Source organism: Neoarius graeffei, chromosome 3 (genome assembly GCF_027579695.1).
Source record: "Neoarius graeffei isolate fNeoGra1 chromosome 3, fNeoGra1.pri, whole genome shotgun sequence".
NCBI classification, from domain to species: domain Eukaryota; kingdom Metazoa; phylum Chordata; class Actinopteri; order Siluriformes; family Ariidae; genus Neoarius; species Neoarius graeffei.
Window position 1 is genome coordinate 112,372,344 of NC_083571.1, and position 14,758 is coordinate 112,387,101.

Sequence of the window (14,758 nt, forward strand, 5' to 3'; positions counted from 1 at the left end):
TACCGTGAAAGAAAACCGCAAACATTTCTCGCTAGTGTGGACAGATGCACTAAACTGTACCGGTATACTTTGTATCGATACAGTTATACCACTTTCGTACCAGTATAAGTGTGAACACAGCATAAAAGGCTTCTTCAGTTCTGTCTGACTAGTGTAGTTATCCTCTAGTGGACCAAAAGTAACCCTAAAGGCCAATTTATGCTGACAACGCAGTCCTCGCAGATAGTGTCGCAGACAGCGTCTGCGTAGCCCCCCCCACCTTTGCAGACGCTCTGCGCGCACCTCCCAAAAATTGTGACCACCGCAGAAGCCTCGCAGACAGCGTCGCAGACAAGAGGGCTCTGATTGGTCCACTCTACATCCGCTGTACACGCACTTCCGCTTCCCTACTTTCCCGGTTTGGTTTGTTTTCACGACCGCCATTTTTAAAAACACGAGCGAAGATAGAGCAGCACGAAGAGCGGTTGATCGAGGAAGTGAGGAAGTACGTACATCTATACGACTCCAGTTCTAGTCATTATAAGTAACCGGAGGATAAACACTCCACTAACCACACCCACCAACGACTCCTAGTGATTTCGTGACTTCGCGCCCCCTTGCGTTGTGGCGGTGAATAACATCGCGCACACCTATTACTCCCCGCTCAACGATAAATTACAACTGTCTGCGAAAAGCTATCTGCGAAAGCCTTGTCGCAAGAGCATGCAGAGGTCTTAAGGAGATTCACTGAGGTCACATGGGTTGTTGACCCTCTCAGTCATCCTGTAGGTTTTAGGGTCACTGGGGTCAGGTGTGAACGGTGTTAGCAGCCTAGAGGGTCGTTAGGGTGATCGGTGGGTCATTTGCTCTATCTGCCATCATGTGAGTCATTGAAGTCAGCTGAGTCTTGGTGTGGATGTGTATTCAGTTTTCTAAGAATTGTACCAAGGACTGCATTGTATATGTGGCTGATAAGTGGTGTCTCAGACCACCTCGTCTGTTCATTAATGGTTGTTCCAGGTTGATGAAGATGGCTTCTTTTACTCCTCTTTCAAACCACTGGCCTTTTCTGGCTAAAATGAGTACATTGAAGTCCTGAAATGAGTATCAGGACTGCATCCTTCCACAGCCACGCCTTTGTAACATGTGCAGAATGTGGTTTTGCATTGTCTTGTTGAAATCTCCCTGGAAAAGATGTCGTCTTGTAGCCAGCATATGTTGCTCCAAAATCTCAATGTACTTTTCTGCATTAATGCTGCCATCGCAGAAATGTAAGTTACCTTTTCCAGGGGCACTGACACAACCCCATACCATGACATACCCTGACTTTTGGACTTGTTCCTGATAACAGTCTGGATGGTCCTTTTCATCTTTGCTCTGGAGCACACGGTGTCAATTTCTTCAAAAACAAAAAAAGACCCGGAATACTGATTCGTCTGACCACAATACATGTTTCCACTGTGTGATGGTCCATCCCAGATGCGTCCGAGCCCAGAGAAGTCAACGCTGCTTTGCATGGTAAAGTTTTAACTGGTGTTTCGGGATGTAACTCTGTACTGTAGTGCAAGACAAAGGTTTGCTAAAGTAATTCTGAGCTCATGTGGTTATATCAGCTAAAGATGAATGACAGGGGGCGTCGTGGCTCAGGTGGATAGGGCGCAGTGCCATAAACCCGGGGACCTGGGTTCGATTCCAACCCGAGGTCATTTCCCGGTCCCTCCCCGTCTCTCTCCTGCTCATTTCCTGTCTCTACACTGTCCTATCCAATAAAAGGTGAAAAAAGCCCAAAAAATTCTAAAAAAAAAAGATGAATGACGGTTCTTGCTGCAGTGCCGTCTAAAGGATCGGAGATCATGGGTGTTCAGATTAGGCTTGGGCCCTTGCCCTTTATGCACTGAAATTCCTCTGAAGTCCTTGAATCTCATCTCATTATCTGTAGCCGCTTTATCCTGTTCTACAGGGTTGCAGGCAAGCTGGAGCCTATCCCAGCTGACTACGGGCGAAAGGCGGGGTACACCCTGGACAAGTCGCCAGGTCATCACAGGGCCGACACATAGACACAGACAACCATTCACACTCACATTCACACCTACGGTCAATTTAGAGTCACCAGTTAACCTAACCTGCATGTCTTTGGACTGTGGGGGAAACCGGAGCACCCGGAGGAAACCCACGCGGACACGGGGAGAACATGCAAACTCCACACAGAAAGGCCTTCGCTGGCCACGGGGCTCGAACCCGGACCTTCTTGCTGTGAGGCGACAGCGCTAACCACTACACCACCGTGCCGCCCAGTCCTTGAACCGTTTAATGATATTATGCACCATAGACGAGAGGGTGAAATATCCAAATTCCTTCCTATCTTTCTTTGAGGAAGATTGTTTTTAAACATTTCAAATCATTTTCTCATACATTTGTTAATAAACTGGAGATCCTCGTCCCATATTTGCCCCTTAAACTCTAGGCCTTTCTTGGATACTGATTTTGTACCAAATCATGATTACAATCACCTGTTGACATCACCTGTTTCAAATCACATCATTTAATTGTTTTTACCTCATCACTAGCCCTAAATTGCTCCCGTCCCAACTTTTTTGGAATGTGTTGCAGAACTGAAATGCAGGAATGGATGTATATTAACAAATGAAATGAAGTTGACCAGAAAAAAAACAGGATGTACCTTGGATTCATATTGTCTGCAATGTAATACAAGTCAAAGTAAATTCAGAACTCACTGCTTTCTTTTTAATTTGTGCCAATTTGTTGCGCTGGCGCAAATTGTTACTCTCACTCAGGATCTTCTTCTTCTTCCTCTTTTTCTTATTATTATTATCCTAATGTTTTAGGATGCTATTTCTCCCTCAGTTTTCAACCAACCATCACCACATTTCACATGAAGAATACCTCTGGGCTGAATTACATTGCTATGACTTTTGGTGCTGATCTGGATCACTGATCCAAAAAGATCCATGAAAAACAGGATTTTCTTCAATCTCTTATAACTCTGTCAATTTTCATGATTTTTTCAATTTGTTTGTTTGTTTTTTTCAGGGAGGCAGGGTGTAACTTTTCCTCACAAAGTGATATTCTCTATCTCTTATGATTTCGGATCTATAGGGTATGGTGACCAGACGTCCTGGTTAGTAACAGCTAGCGCAAATAACTGTGACTTTAGTCACAGTCTCTATTTCATGTTATTTGCATTTTCTACATGATCCCAACTCTTTCTGATTTGGGGTTGTAGATCCTTCACCGTTCAAGTCCCCGTGAATGTATTGTTACTATAAATGTTCACATACTGTGAACAAGCTCATTAATATAAACCTATTATTTAAATTACAACCAGCACTACTCTCAGCGACAGTACAGTTACATGAAATTAATCACCACCTTCTGGTCAATTGGATTAAAGAATTAAACAGTGCTGTGTAATAAATAACCTTGAAATGAAATTCAGTGAAGATGGGACACTTACACTGCACTATGAGCTCCACCAAGGCTTCTCGAGGTTTGACGTTGAAGCCATTGTACTGGCTGGTCTGGCAGCGGTAGGAGCCGCTCATCTCACGAGACACATTGACGATGCGCAGCACACCGTCATAGCTTTCCATCTGCATGCTTCCGTCTGGCATGGACACCTCTTTATCGGCCCGTGACCACAGGATGATGGGCTTGGGTTTTCCTGAAACAAGGCACTCCAGCTCCACCGTCTCTCCTTCCCGCACCACCAGTGGGGACTTGCCCCGTGGCACAGTCAGATTGGGAGGAACTAGGAAAGAGAAAAATAGAGGAGGAAATGATATGGAGTTCTAGAAAGCTAATGAACCACGTTGCTCAGAATAGTCTAAAGCAGCAGATTGTGCTGATGTGTACTGCATTTTTGTATGTGTGATTTAAAACTTAGGGCAGAGGAATGCAAAATTACACATACCACAAGAGTCAGAGCTCAGAATAATGATCAACTTATTTGATATAGATTAATATACACTGCAAAAAGTAGTATGTGGACAAAGGAAATCTCTGAATATTTCAAATAAGCATATTCTAGTTTATCAACATCAAAGCAATGAGATAAACCGGAGAAACTCTGATTATGGATCATTAATATGCTTTTAAATAATGGCTCAACATTTAATGATTCAGGAAGAAGCAATCCTGTTTAAAGCTGCATTGCTGTGTTGGATAATAATAATAATAATAATAATAGTAATAATGTTCTTCTGTGGGGCGGCACGGTGGTGTAGTGGTTAGTGCTGTCGCCTCACAGCAAGAAGGTCCTGGGTTCGAGCCCCGGGGCCGGCGAGGGCCTTTCTGTGTGGAGTTTGCATGTTCTCCCCGTGTCCGCGTGGGTTTCCTCCGGGTGCTCCGGTTTCCCCCACAGTCCAAAGACATGCAGGTTAGGTTAACTGGTGACTCTAAATTGACCGTAGGTGTGAATGTGAGTGTGAATGGTTGTCTGTGTCTATGTGTCAGCCCTGTGATGACCTGGCGACTTGTCCAGGGTGTACCCCGCCTTTCGCCCGTAGTCAGCTGGGATAGGCTCCAGCTTGCCTGCGACCCTGTAGAACAGGATAAAGCGGCAAGAGATAATGAGATGAGAATAATGTTCTTCTTTCGGCTGCTTCCATTAGGGGTTGCCACAGCGGATCCATCCTCATCTCATCTCATTATCTGTAGCCGCTTTATCCTGTTCTACAGGGTCGCAGGCAAGCTGGAGCCTATCCCAGCTGACTATGGGCGAGAGGCGGGGTACACCCTGGACAAGTCGCCAGGTCATTGCAGGGCTGAGGCACAGAGGCAAACAACTATTCACACTCTCATTCACACCTGCAGTCAATTTAGAGTCACCAGTTAACCTAACCTGCATGTCTTTGGACTGTGGGGGAAACCGGAGCACCCAGAGGAAACCCATGCAAACACAGGGATAACATGCAAACTCCACACAGAAAGGCCCCTGTTGGCTGCTGGGCTCAAACCCAGAACCTTCTTGCTGTGAGGCAACAGTGCTAACCACTACACCACCGTGCCGCCACCACAGTAGATCTGTTCTGCATATTTGATTTGGCATAGCTTTTACACCAGATGCCCTTACTGATGCAACCTTCTCCAATCTATCTGGGCTTGGGAATGGCACTAAGTAGGCACTGGCTTGTGCAACCCCAGTGACTGGGTATTTTACCTAACCTACACGTCTTTGGACTGTGGGGGAAACCGGAGCACCCAGAGGAAACCCACACAGACATGGGGAGAACATGCAAACTCCACACAGAAAGGCCCCCGTCAGCCGTGAGGTTCGAACCCGGAACCTTTTTGCTGTGAAGCGACAGTGCTAATCACTGCGCCACTGTGCCGCCAATAATAAGTTTAATTTATATAGCGCCTTTCTGACACCCAAGGTTGCTTTACAGTTACACAAACAAATGGGAAAGAAAAAGAAAAGTCCTCCAAAAGTTGTCAGGATGCAACTCCAATGGCATAGCTGCTCACAGTCCCACCAAAAGGCACACACAGGTATGTCCCACACTGCCTGCACAGGCACCACAAAGTCACCAGGCAACAGCGCTCAGGACCCCACAAAGTAAGATCCATGGATCGCAAAGCAAAGCAAGACAAGCTGACTAACAACCTCAGGCTACTTCCAGTGAATCTACAAGAACAAGAAGCCTTTATTTATCACATCTACACTCAGGCCAAGTTTACATTAGACCGTATCTGTCTTGTTTTCTTCGCGGATGCACTGTCCGTTTACATTAAAACGCCTGGAAACGCCGGGAAACGGGAATCCGCCAGCGTGCACGTATTCGATCCAGATCATGTCTGGTCCGGTGCTGTGTAAACATTGAGAATACGCGGATACGCTGTGCTGAGCTCTAGCTGGCGTCGTCATTGGACAACGTCACTGTGACGTCCACCTTCCTGATTCGCTGGCGTTGGTCATGTGACGCGACTGCTGAAAAACGGCGCGGACTTCCGCCTTGTATCACCTTTCATTAAAGAGTATAAAAGTATGAAAATACTGCAAATACTGATGCAAATACTGCCCATTGTGTAGTTATGATTGTCTTTAGGCTTGCCATCCTTCCACTTGCAAGTGGTAAGTGACGCGCATGCCCGATATGCACTGAGATCACACACACAGCGGCTCAGTCCCGAATCACTGCTCGTGCGCTTCACTCGCGTGCTCTGTGAGCTGCGCAGGGCCGGAGTGCGCACCCTCCAGAGGGCCCTCGCTGTTCAGGGCGAAGTGATTTGGAGCGCAGGATGCCTGCGGAGCCGAGCGTATCCGTGTATTGGTGTTGCTGTGTGCACGCTAATCGTTTTAAAAACGTTAATCTGATGATCCGCTGATACGGTCTAATGTAGACCCCACCTCAAGCACAGTGAAATTCATCCTCTGCATTTAACCCATCTGAAGCAGTGAACACACACACTCACAAGTGAGCAATGAGCACATACACATACCCAGAGCAGTGGGCGGCTATGCTATAGCATCTGAGGAGCAGTTGGGGGTTAGGTGCCTTGCTCAAGGGCACTTCAGCCCAAGCCCCCCCCATGTTAACCTAACCGCATGTTTGAACTGTGGCGGAAACCGGAGCACCCAGAGAAAACCCACACAGACACGGGGAGAACATGCAAACTCCGCACAGAAAGGCCCTCGCCGGCTGCTGGGTTCGAACCCAGAACCTTCTTGCTGTGACACAACAGTGTTAACCACTACACCACCGTGCCACCTCCTTTACAATACCTCTTACTCAAATCTCAAAGACTGGACTTTCTGTGCTTCTCTATTATCTTACAAGGCTGGGAAAACAAAATGAGAAAATCAAAGAAATTATAGAAAATTAGCATGAGGCATTGTTATATAAGCTGTTTTTTTGTGAATATAATTATTATTTGCTCCTTTACATACTAGATTTAAGCACTGGAGTAGAATGGCACAGGACTGTTAATGCTGGAAGCTATTCCAGTTTATTAGCAATATCCTGAAAACAAGCTCTAATGAACAGCCGTTACGCTAATGGAGAATGGCCTGACCTAAGCTCAGCGCTAGGCCATTAAGCACCGGCAACCTTTCCTACCAACAGGCTGTAAATGCACCAACACTGGCAAGCAATTAGGGCTGTTTGGACTAGTGGCTGCTCTCTCTGGCCTACAGTAATGAAATCCAGCTCCATAACAGCTATTACGTGAAGCCCGAAGGAACCATCTTCACTGTCGAGAAGGCTGCTGAAATAGTACCTGAGAGGAAAGCAGCTGAGATATAACAGCATTTCTTCTTTTATCCAGCACAAACCCGATGCCACTGGTGCTCTTCGTGCTCGCTTCCTGTAACAGAACGAGTGTCTAATTTCTTATTACTTGAATTTCAAACAGGTTTAACTTTCCTCTGTTTATCATTTATGCCCTGGGTAAAGTTGTATTCCGATGATTCATGCGTGATTTGTCCTTGGCTGAAGCTACAAAGCGCAGCTCGGAGACAAGAATTTCGTATTAAGTCAGACAGTTTCAAACAACAGAACTGCTTATCTTTCTTCGTTACGACTGGAACCTACCCGCATCTCGAAAATGTGAAGTTCTTCCAACAGTAAGCAGTTTACAAGATATGGATTGCTTAAAAGCACAAAACATCACTCGGCTTTCAGCTTCTCTACCAAGCGGAGCCAAGCGTTTTGGAGTCAGAGCAGCCAAGAAACGCTGCGACAAGACAATTAAATAAATAAACCTGACGCAGGCCTTTGAAATAAGTGGAATGACATCATTCCTGCTCATTGCCATAGCAACACAACCTGTCAGAATATGTCTCTCTATATGTGTATATGTGTGTACATCTTTGCCCTGCATCGTTTCTTTGTGACGTTTGTTTGGTTTTTTTTATGATGATATGTCTTTCCACCGAAATGCAAGGATGTATGTATGTATATATGCGTGCCTGTTTTCAAATGACAATGCAGAGCGACAAACGTTTCTCTGAACAAAAGCTTCAGAAAGTGCTGTGACCGTTGGCAGGCTACCGGTGGAGTGGAAAGCAGAATTGTGTCAGTAAATAAAAGCTGCCAACCATGACATTCATTCTAAGTGCAACAGTTTGGGTTAAAATATGCACACCTCCTGTTTCTTAATCAAATATCTGAAATCTCTTGGATGTGGGTTGACTTAGGCATGCACTGGAAAAGGCCTCGGGTTTCTATCCATCCATTATCCGTAACCGTTCATCCCAGCTGACTATGGGCGAGAGGCGGGGAACACCCTGGACAAGTCAGATCATCGCAGGGCTGACATTCACACTCACGGTCAATTCAGAGCCTCAAATTAACCTAACCTGCATGTCTTTGGGCTGTGTGGGAAACCGGAGCACCCGGAGGAAACCCACGCAGACACGGGGAGAACATGCAAACTCCACACACAAAGGCCCCTGTAGGCCACTGGGCTCGAACCCAGGACGTTCTTGCCGTGAGGCAACAGTGCTAACCACTACACCACCGGGCCGCCCTGCCTTGGGCTTCTATTGGAAAAATATACTTGCCAGGAAAAAGTTGCAATCTGCAAATATTCAGAAAATTGAAAGAGAGAGAGAGAGAGAAAGAGGTGGCCTAGATGAGAATTTATAAAGCAGTAGAAAAATTGATAAACCCCATATTCTTATTGATCTTCTAATATTGTGCTTTTAGAATTTCATAAACTCAGCAAAGCCTTGAACAGCTTTGTTATCACTCACCAGCCTGTTTGTCCTGGAACAGACTGTACTCTTTTTTTTTTTTTTTTAATAGTATCTGGGTTGCCTGCTAGCTCAAGCCTCTGAATAAACAGGATGCAATGGGACACACACAATGCATTTTCTTGGCGTTTTCACAAAGGTGAAATAAATCAGTTGAAATTTAGGCTATTGGCCCATTCCCTATCGTCACATCTGTTGTCTGATTTTCTTACTTTAACTGAATTGTGATAGAAGTACATGTAGATAACAAGAAAATACTTGATTATTCTCTGAAATGTTGATAAAAGTGAGCTTCTACAAAATGATAAAAGCAACTTTCTGAGCCGTGGTTTGAGCCGGCGCATGTTTACATCAAAACGCGTGTGCATGCACGAGTATCACGGTCACGTGCAAAGTGTCCCGGTTTTAGACTTGGGAAATCTGGTCATCCTACTCTAAATTGAGCGTAGGTGTGAATGTGAGTGTGAATGGTTGTCTGTGTCTATGTGTCAGCCCTGTGATGACCTGGCGATTTGTCCAGGGTGTACCCCGCCTTTCACCCGTAGTCAGCTGGGATAGGCTCCAGCTTGCCTGAGACCCTGTAGAACAGGATAAAGCGGCTAGAGATAATGAGATGAGATGAGATGAGATGAGTAACTCAGCACAATCAAGAAGTTTGGAACAGGTTAAAAGACGGCGTTGAAGGACGTTAACATAATGTGATAAGACAAACTCTAAAATCACTTCCACTCTGCTAATTTATCTCTTAGCTCGTGCTTATTCCAAACACGCATACAGGAATCAAAGCATCATTAAGAAGCACAGCATTACAGCAACACACTTCTGCTTTGTGAGTGAAATCTACAGTACAAAGCAGAAAGCCAACTCGAGGAACCGATAAAACAGCATAGGAAAACAGGTATGACTTATCCAAGAAGCAATTCAAGAAAATACAGATATCTTCATAATGATGTGTCTGAGCGGAACTGCACAGAAAAAGAAATACAGTACCGGAGTACCACAGCCGTGACTCCCATCCCCAGCTAATTGGACCGCTTGAGCAGGACTAGGCTTCACCCGACGGCACTTTATTCAAATAAAACCTAGTGATGCGCTTCCTTGAACTTACTGACCAGTACACTATGAAAGAGTGTGAACTTGGGGAAAAATCAGAGCTCTGTCATGTTGCTGAACAGCACAATGACCTTTTACAAGGTTTGTAAGAATTTCTCTTCAGTAGTTTATTATACCCTGCCATGAAGTGCACAGGGGGATACAGGAATGAAGTCCATCCATCCATCCATCCGTCCATCCTTCCATTTAAATCTGGATAAGTTTTCTCAGAAACTACATAAGTTGCATCAGTGAAACTTTGCGTGCTCATATGACTCTTCATGATCTAGGTTGAGTTCGAAAATCATTTGTTATCCCCCGCCACAAAGTACGCAGGGGGATATAGGAATGGAGCCCGTCTGTCCATCCGTCCATCCATCCTTCCGTCCATTCGGAGACGTTTTCTCAGAAACTACATAAGCTGCATCAATGAAACTTTGCATGCTCATATTACTATTCATGATCTAAGTTGAGTTTGAAAATATTTATGATAAATTATTATTTTCAGAGTTTTGGCCCTTGATTTTTGTTATTGGACTTTGTACAAATGGACTCAATCTGGACAAGTTTTCTCAGCAACTACAGAAGCTACATCAATGAAACTTTGCGTACTCATATTACTGGTCATGATTTAAGTTCATTATCTCATTATCTCTAGCCGCTTTATCCTTCTACAGGGTCGCAGGCAAGCTGGAGCCTATCCCAGCTGACTACGGGCGAAAGGCGGGGTACACCCTGGACAAGTCGCCAGGTCATCACAGGGCCGACACATAGACACAGACAACCATTCGCACTCACATTCACACCTACGGGCAATTTAGAGTCACCAGTTAACCTAACCTGCATGTCTTTGGACTGTGGGGGAAACCGGAGCACCCGGAGGAAACCCACGCGGACACGGGGAGAACATGCAAACTCCACACAGAAAGGCCCTTGCCGGCCACGGGGCTCGAACCCGGACCTTCTTCCTGTGAGGCGACAGCGCTAACCACTACACCACCGTGCCGCCCGGTCATTTATTTATTGAGGAAAATTATCCAATATTACATATCTGTGAGTTGCAAAAGTATGTGAACCTCTAGGATTAGCAGTTAATTTGAAGGTGAAATTAGAGTCACGTGTTTTCAATCATCTCATCTCATCTCATTATCTCTAGCCGCTTTATCCTGTTCTACAGGGTCGCAGGCAAGCTGGAGCCTATCCCAGCTGACTACGGGCGAAAGGCGGGGTACACCCTGGACAAGTCGCCAGGTCATCACAGGGCTGACACACAGACAACCATTCACACTCACATTCACACCTACGGTCAATTTAGAGTCACCAGTTAACCTAACCTGCATGTCTTTGGACTGTGGGGGAAACCGGAGCACCCGGAGGAAACCCACGCGGACACGGGGAGAACATGCAAACTCCGCACAGAAAGGCCCTCGCCGGCCACGGGGCTCGAACCCGGACCTTCTTGCTGTGAGGCGACAGCGCTAACCACTACACCACCGTGCTGCCCGGTCATTTATTTATTGAGGAAAATTATCCAATATTACATATCTGTGAGTGGCAAAAGTATGTGAACCTCTAGGATTAGCAGTTAATTTGAAGGTGAAATTAGAGTCAGGTGTTTTCAATCAATGGGATGACAATCAGGTGTGAGTGGGCACCCTGTTTTATTTAAAGAACAGGGATCTATCAAAGTCTGATCTTCACAACACGTTTTGTGGAAGTGTATCATGGCACGAACAAAGGAGATTTCCGAGGACCTCAGAAAAAGCGTTCTTGATGCTCATCAGGCTGGAAAGGGTTACAAAACCATCTCTAAAGAGTTTGGACTCCACCGATCCACAGTCAGACAGACTGTGTACAAATGGAGGAAATTCAAGACCATTGTTACCCTCCCCAGGAGTGGTCGACCAATAAAGATCACTCCAAGAGCAAGGCGTGTAATAGTCAGCGAGGTCAAAAAGGACCCCAGGGTAACTTCGAAGCAACTGAAGGCCTCTCTTACATTGGCTAATGTTAATGTTCATGAGTCCACCATCAGGAGAACACTGAACAACAATAGTGTGCATGGCAGGGTTGCAAGGAGAAAGCCACTGCTCTCCAAAAAGAACATTGCTGCTCGTCTGCAGTTTGCTAAAGATCATGTGGACAAGCCAGAAGGCTATTGGAAAAATGTTTTGTGGACGGATGAGACCAAAATAGAACTTTTTGGTTTAAATGAGAAGCATTATGTTTGGAGAAAGGAAATCACTGCATTCCAGCATAAGAACCCTATCCCATCTGTGAAACATGGTGGTGGTAGTATCATGGTTTGGTCCTGTTTTGCTGCATCTGGGCCAGGACGGCTTGCCATCGTTGATGGAACAATGAATTCTGGAACCTTCCTGCTGTGAGGCGACAGTGCTAACCACTACACCACCATGCCACCAAGTTTGAAAATCTCATCTCATCTCATCTCATTATCTCTAGCCGCTTTATCCTTCTACAGGGTCGCAGGCAAGGTGGAGCCTATCCCAGCTGACTACGGGCGAAAGGCGGGGTACACCCTGGACAAGTCGCCAGGTCATCACAGGGCTGACACATAGACACAGACAACCATTCACACTCACATTCACACCTACGGTCAATTTAGAGTCACCAGTTAACCTAACCTGCATGTCTTTGGACTGTGGGGGAAACCGGAGCACCCGGAGGAAACCCACGCGGACACGGGGAGAACATGCAAACTCTGCACAGAAAGGCCCTCGCCGGCCCCGGGGCTCGAACCCAGGACCTTCTTGCTGTGAGGCGACAGCGCTAACCACTACACCACCGTGCCGCCCAAGTTTGAAAATCATTTACGAGAAATTATTATTTTCAGAGTTTTGGCCCTTGATTTTCGTTATTGAACTTTGTACAAGTGGACTCAATCTGGACAAGTTTAAACTACATAAACTACATCAATGAAACTTTGCATGCTTATACTACTGAAAAAAAGCTGGGTGGCATTTTATTAAGGTGTCATAGTACTTACGACATCATAAGTCAATATTAAAGCAATAGGCTTATAAGGTTGTAAGTGTTAACAGGTCTTCATAAAAAGATATGCTCGTGGCGGGGGATAGTGAAGACGATGTCTTCTTTTTGTTTCTTTCTTCATATCTTTCCTTTGAAACAGGAAGGGATAAAGGTCCCATGGATTAAACGTATTATTTATGCAAAGCTCCCTGCAGGAACCACAGGATTAAAATACTATGCACATTGTGACTTAATGACCTTTACAGCTTTCCATATAAACTGAAATTACCTTGTTAGCAAGGTCACTAACAAGATTAAATAATGATGTTTCTACCATTAATAGTCCAGTCAAAATACTTTCAATAACTCTTTTTTTTTTCAAATATATACAATTTATTTGATGTCTGCTGCCATCCTCATAGTTGAGGGTCAGTGATCCAGGAAGCCGTCAGCTAGCAAGAATATTTTTGGGTGATTATATGGACAAACAAACACTGGTACGCATACACACCTGTGGGCAATTTAGAGTAGCCAATTGACCTAATCTGTATGTCTTTTGACTGTTAATGGAAACCTGCAGAGACACGAGGAGAACATGCAAGCTCCACTCAGAAAGGTCCCCCATCAACTGCTGGGCTCAAACCCAGAACCTTCTTACAGTAAGGTGACCACACTAACCACTACACCACTGTGCCACCCACTGTACAACTCTGGGTTGCCCCCAGACTTCCATGTCAAATTTGGCGAAGGTCCATTGAGAAATGGTGATGTTAACCCAAGATAAACAAAAATCCAAATATCCACCACCCAGGGGCCCACCAGGGACCCCCTGGGGTGCATACATGAATTTTGTTTATATCTGCAAAATTCCGGGTCATCCTCAGACCTACTTGCCAAATTTGGTGAAAATCCGTCAAAAAATGGCGACGTTAGCTCAAGACAAACAAACGAACAAACTCTGCCACTTATTATATAGAATACTGGCCTTCAGTCTTGACTTTTTCTGACATTATTTTTGTGTGGGGAGCCATGGAGCATTGAGAAGAGATATGGGACATTATGTTAGGAGACTTGGGACATAGTGGGGAGACATGGAACAAAAATAAATTAGCTAGGCCGACATGTTTCAGTTTTATTTATTATCAAAATGTGTAAACATATGAACTGGATGAACACACAATGCTGGTACAGCGATAGAAAAATGTCAGTTTACCCAAAACCTGATGAGACAAAACAGTTCCATTCTCAAGAAGGAACGAAATAAGTTTAATCCTCATACAGGGATACGCCCACATTTTTAACAAACAATTGTAAACTATTTTACATTTGTAAGCCCAAAGAAAAAATCTGTAACATGATGAACTGTCCCAACTCTCTCCATTTGGCCATTCTGAAAAAAAAAAGCTTAATCAAATCAAATCAAATCGAGTTTATTTGAATAGCGCTTTTAACAATAAACATTGTAGCAAAGCAGCTTTACAGAATTTGAACGACTTAAAACATGAGCTAATTTTATCCCTAATCTATCCCCAATGAGCAAGCCTGTGGCGACGGTGGCAAGGAAAAACTCCCTCAGACGACATGAGGAAGAAACCTCGAGAAGAACCAGACTCAAAAGGGAACCCATCCTCATTTGGGCAACAACAGACAGCCTGACTATAATATTAACAGTTTTAACAGGTATAACCCTCAACTGTCCTCATGGGGCCATCCTTAATAAGTTTTACTATTTGAGCAGCACAGTGGTCTAGTGGTTAGTGCTGTCGCCTCACAGCAAGAAGGTTCTGGGTTTGAGCCCCGTGGCTAACAGGGGCCTTTCTGTGTGGAGTTTGCATGTTCTCCCCGTGTCTGCATGGGTTTCCTCCGGGTGCTCCGGTTTCCCCCACAGTCCAAAGACATGCAGGTTAGGTTAACTGGTGACTCTAAATTGAGCGTAGGTGTGAATGTGAGTGTGAATGGTTGTCTGTGTCTATGTGTCAG

At 45.1% G+C, this 14,758-nt stretch overlaps 1 protein-coding gene across 1 annotated transcript in view; it reads right to left on the reverse strand.

The window, feature by feature from the left end:
• The window catches only part of LOC132882654 (MAM domain-containing glycosylphosphatidylinositol anchor protein 2-like), a 555,131-nt gene that overhangs the window by 202,414 nt on the left and 337,959 nt on the right, over positions 1–14,758 (reverse strand). Inside the window, exon 8 of the mRNA XM_060915736.1 lies at positions 3,455–3,748. Within this exon, the coding sequence (XP_060771719.1) occupies positions 3,455–3,748 (294 nt within the window). The remainder of the gene's footprint in view (positions 1–3,454; positions 3,749–14,758) is intronic.